General features: G+C 37.5%; 1 protein-coding gene across 3 annotated transcripts; it reads left to right on the forward strand.

The window, feature by feature from the left end:
- The first annotated feature begins 422 nt into the window (after positions 1 to 422).
- On the forward strand, positions 423 to 4,414 carry COMMD3 (COMM domain containing 3). Of its 3 annotated transcripts, none has more exons than XM_081969413.1 (8): positions 423 to 591; positions 2,221 to 2,332; positions 2,415 to 2,478; positions 2,572 to 2,606; positions 2,813 to 2,873; positions 2,955 to 3,011; positions 3,108 to 3,167; positions 4,036 to 4,414. In XM_081969413.1, the coding sequence occupies exons 1-8, from the start codon at positions 453 to 455 to the stop codon at positions 4,093 to 4,095; spliced, it is 588 nt and encodes a 195-aa protein (XP_081825539.1). In that variant the 5' UTR covers positions 423 to 452; the 3' UTR covers positions 4,096 to 4,414. The 3 variants fall into 3 exon arrangements, with proteins under 3 accessions (XP_081825539.1, XP_081825540.1, XP_081825541.1); XM_081969414.1 differs by having other exon boundaries at positions 2,230 to 2,332; XM_081969415.1 differs by lacking the exon at positions 3,108 to 3,167.
- Positions 4,415 to 4,773: the final 359 nt, after the last annotated feature.

The following is a 4,773-nucleotide window of genomic DNA, read 5'->3' on the forward strand; positions in this document are numbered from 1 at the left end:
GCGTCTTATAGGGCGAAAAATACGGTATTTATTTGAACATAAATCTTAATCTCCTGGCTCACAAACACACTTATACAAATAAATCCACTAATATATTTGAAGCAAGATTATATTAATTACATTAACCTTATCTATAAGCATAAATGCAAAATATGAAGCAGCACATAATCATAGAATACCTTTATTTTTAAAAATCAGAAAAGTTTCATATCCAGAAAGAAAAGAAAAGGAAGATAGGAAATGCAACACTACCGAAGAGCTTAATGGAAGCGGGTATGTTTGATCGCAGGGAAAGGGTTTAGGGTTTAGTGTAAGAATTCCAAAGAAAGAAAGTAGAGATCCAGCCACCCACCTGGAGGAGGAGCAAACTGCAGCGTGATTCTTCTTCTGCAGAATCGGCTGAGCGCGGCTATCACGTGGAACACGTGTCAAAGGTCACAGCGCACCTCACAATGGAGCTCTCTGATCCAGTGCAAAGCGGTTTACAGATTCTGGCTGAACCGAGCTGCTTCTCGCTCCGAGCTTTCCAGGCTCTGCTCCAGGCTGCCTTCCAGAGCTTGCTCAGCGGCCAGGCCAAGCAGGCCGCCTTAGGTGAGTGCTGGTTTCCGGGCGCGAGCCTCCGTCCGCCGGTGGGGAGAAGAGCTGAGCTGGGAGTTGGGCGCCGGCCGAGGGAAGCGTGCCGGCAGCACGGTGAATCGCTCGTCTTTGGCCACAGCTGATGCCTAGTTGCTTCGCATTAACGCCCACGGTCGTTTTCCACCAAGCACAGGAGATTTCCACCGCGCTGAGCGGCGCTCGAATGGTGCGCTGCGTCCTCTCCCTTTTTCTTTCGGGGTTTTATTCTCGTTGCTGCTCTCCATTTCCCTGTGGTTGTCATTTCCTTGCAGAAATTCAAGGGTGCCTCTCGCTTATTTGTGGCCTAAAAGCGAAGGTAAAGCCATTCTCTCCCGAAAGCAGAACGAGAAAGAAAAGGTGCCGTTTGGAGGTGGTTTCCACCGCCTCCCTGACGGTCGTAGCTGGTTGGTTTCCACCGTTTTGTTTTTAATATTCCGGGGAGGCATTCCCAGCCCTCCGACAGTCGGAAGTGATTTTTGCAAAAGTCAAAGGTTCAAGAGGGTGAATGTAGTTGAATAAGGCACCGAGTTGGGTTTAGTACCTGGATCCCGCAGACTTTATTGTGATCATGTGATAGTCTTTTTTTACTCAATGGTTGTAATACATTGATCTTAATCTTATGGCCCAAAAACACCGCTCATTTGGTTTGATGGTTTGGGGTTGTTGTTTTTTTGCTTCTAATTGAATTTCTCGGACGATTGGCATTCACCAGCTGTTTGCCAAACTGCGAGGTTTCTTGAGGCCGGCCGCCTCTCGCAGGAGGAAAGGGGCTCGCGTTTACCGTTTGCCTGAAGGGCTCTGCGAGAGCTTGGACTGAATACGCGCGGCCTCCGATAGGTGCTAGTTTGAACTGCAACCCTGAAAAACCAGTTCGGATTTTCTTAAAAGGAGGACGGGGAAAAGAGAGCAAAAATCAGAAGAGTTGGGAAGTGGGGTAGAGGGGTGACACGGTATTCCGAGCACTATTGTTAGAAAAGCGAAATTACAGACTTATTTCACTATGGCACTGGGGGAAAATTTCACACGGTTATCTGAACTCCGAGAACGAGAACGTCTGCCCCTTAATTGCCAAAAGGGGGGTTTAACTCTTCTCCCGAACGAGAACACAGCATTTTTCTGAAAATATGTCTACTGACACTCGTCAGCCTGATTACTTCCCAAACTCTGTGTTGGCCAGAAGTTCAAAGAATGGGTGGCCATGAGTAGGAAAGGGAAACTACAGGAGCTGTTGAGGTAATGGCTGAGCTCTTTTCCTTTCTTTGGTGCTTTCTGGATGTTGGGGGAAATCTAGTTCAATTTGGTTCTAGAAATAGTAAATATAATATCTCAGATCTTGCAGAAATTATTCATGTTTGACATGAAAGGTTGCTGAAATTTCCCCAACATTATTTTAATTCCTTATAAAGGGAGAGCTATGAAAATAAGTCCTTCCCCCAATATTGTGTTTAGAACTGTAACTAAATGTTGTCAATATGATAGCCTTCTGCTTGCCCAGCTGCTATAATTGAATGGAGCTTAGTCTTCCTGCATGAGAAAACCATTGTATATATACAGTGTGTGCATCCTTCTGAAATATGTCATCATCAAGCATTCATTTCTTTTTAGATTACCCAGATTTGGAACATATTGATCCAGCAATATTAAAATACTGCCACACAGCAGCTACCACTTATATAATAGAAGCTGGAAAGCAAAAATCTGACAAATCTATTATAAGGTATTCTAAAACTCTTCAACTTTAAAAAAATTGTTTGACTTGTTTTAGGTTTATTGGTAACACATCTTGCTTTTCCTTTTAGTGCCTATCTAGAAGACTGTAAATTCAACAGAGAAAGCATTGAACATTTTTGCACTGAATATCAGGTTTCTAAACACATTTTATCTTTTTTCATTCCTTCCATTAATTTTAGTGTAATCTGTAGAAGCTTACACACTTTTATCCTTCCCTTTTTGTAGATACATAAGGATTCCTTGGAAATCATGTTGGGGAGGTATGTCCAGGGAAATTATATTAATCTTCCAACTTTCAAATGCATCTTGAAAATAAACATCTTCACAAGTTATCTAATTGAAGTAACATGCTCCACAAAAGCACAATTAATACATTGCTGCTACTTTTCTTGTTTACCTATATGATCTTGCAACAGTTATGCTATTCAGCATATCTTAGCCTAATAGATATTTATGGTGTTCGCAGTATAGGCAGATGTCCACTACATGTAACTGATGTTTGCTGGCAACTGGAATATCAAATCAAGGTAATTTAAATCAAATGGGTATTATTTCTTTTTCACTTTGATTTGCAAAACTTATTTTTTCCTTCTGTCTTATCTCTTTAGACTAACCAACTTCATAAAAAGTATTGCCCTGCCTATTTGATGACCTTAAGAGTAGAGGTATAGTATCCATCCAGAAAATTCAAATATTAGATTATTATTGCTTTAGTTTTGTTGCTTAATTAATGACTAATGTTTGGGATTTTGTTATTTTAGAACATTGATTCAAGATCTCATGAGGACATTAATTTTAGTTGTTCTATGGATCAATTGCAGGTATTTTATCTTACCCTTTTGTGTACTGGTAGAGTAGCACCAGAATTTACAAAAAGTCCATAAAAATATAAAGTGCTTCACTTAAAATATAAGATGTTTCACATCTTTTAAAATACAAAATGCTACAGAATTGTAGCTTTCCTATTTTTCCAATATGAGTTTTCAAGTTGATTCACATAAGTGACTGCACTATGCAAAAATATTTTTGGCAGAATAGGTGGAAGCTGTTTCAAATGTGCTACATTAGATGAAACCCATTTTCTGTATTGTATAATATGTACTGAATATGGAATTTGGCTTATTTGACTTTACATAAACTACAGTGTATTGATAGCTTCATTAAACCTTATAAACTTACTAATGAGGGGAAGGAGAGTAAACTTACCAAAACTTGAAAAACTAAGAAATAAGCAACTGCCTACAATTTCATATTTTTTCAAGATTCTATATGTACAAATCACATTTTTGTAAAAATCCCATGTTTCAATGGAATGCATTAGATAACTTTAGGATTGCCAGCTCAGAAAATTGTTGGGTTAGTTTACTTCTTTATATTCAATTAAGCTGTAAAAAATTATATTCTGTGTATTATTTGACAAATAAGAAAAAAATAATTTTTATTTATCAACCTATCTGTCCCAGTCCAAACTCATTAATTTTATATGTGATAATGTTACAATGTTCCCTTTAGGTACATTCATGATGTACACTAATTAAAATAATGATGTTTCTATGTTTCCTAAATACATCAAATGGCAGAAATATACATTAAGTCACTGGGACTTTTGTACAAAGGGAATTTCTAATAATGCCTAAAATTAGTTATAGCAAACTATTTCTTTTCTGAAGCTCTTATTTCATATTTTAGGATTTAGTTGAAAAGTTAAAAGATGCAGCTAAAAGTCTAGAAAGAAAAACTCAACTATAATTTACACACTTGGCAATCAAGTACATTGAAGAAAAGGAAATGCTTGCTTCTTTGACTAATCTTTTTCCTGTTTCTTATTCAGTGGAACTTTGATATACTGTATGTTTAGTCAAACAGAGATGGAACTTTTACTTTCTAGATAACATTGCAAGATTTGTGTGCAATAAATCTGTTGAGCTTGTTAAACAACTGTGATATCTGTTTAGATAACTATACATTTTTTAAATATCTGCTTGTCTTTCAGTTTTGCCCTTTTTTAAAATAAATCTTTGATTTCTCAATTATCTACTTTATCATCTAATAAACAAGTGAACATGAATCTAGTTTGTGTGTTTTATCTGACTATAATAATGGGTTGGGAGGGACTGGATTCTCAGCAGCTCCAACATTCCAAGATAATCCACCCAACAAAATCATGTTAAATAGCTGTGTAGAGCTTCCTATCTAAACACCATTCTATTGTAATGAAGTCATCACCTTGCTTGCATGTGCTAAAAAGCACCTTTGGGATTTGCTTTTACTTCATTTTGGTGAAGGCATGTTTCTGCTGTTTTTTAATGTTGAAGATTCCATTCATTCATCTCCTTCAACCTGGGTTTACTTATTAAATATTTGACCATTTCTGTAAATAGAAAATAGTTGAAGTGTCCTGAATTGTGGTAGTTGAGTGACTAGAGT

The sequence above is a fragment of the Natrix helvetica genome (assembly GCF_964273705.1).
Source record: "Natrix helvetica genome assembly, chromosome: W".
Classification (NCBI taxonomy): Eukaryota; Metazoa; Chordata; class Lepidosauria; order Squamata; family Natricidae; genus Natrix; species Natrix helvetica.

Excerpts from the sequence above, each read along its gene's own strand:
- COMMD3 (XM_081969413.1), top strand. The coding sequence starts at position 453 with ATGGAGCTCTCTGATCCAGTGCAAAGCGGTTTACAGATTCTGGCTGAA. Across the intron at positions 2,333-2,414 it reads TCTGACAAATCTATTATAAG|TGCCTATCTAGAAGACTGTA; the intron begins GTATTCTAAAAC and ends TTTTCCTTTTAG. Across the intron at positions 3,168-4,035 it reads GTTCTATGGATCAATTGCAG|GATTTAGTTGAAAAGTTAAA; the intron begins GTATTTTATCTT and ends TTCATATTTTAG.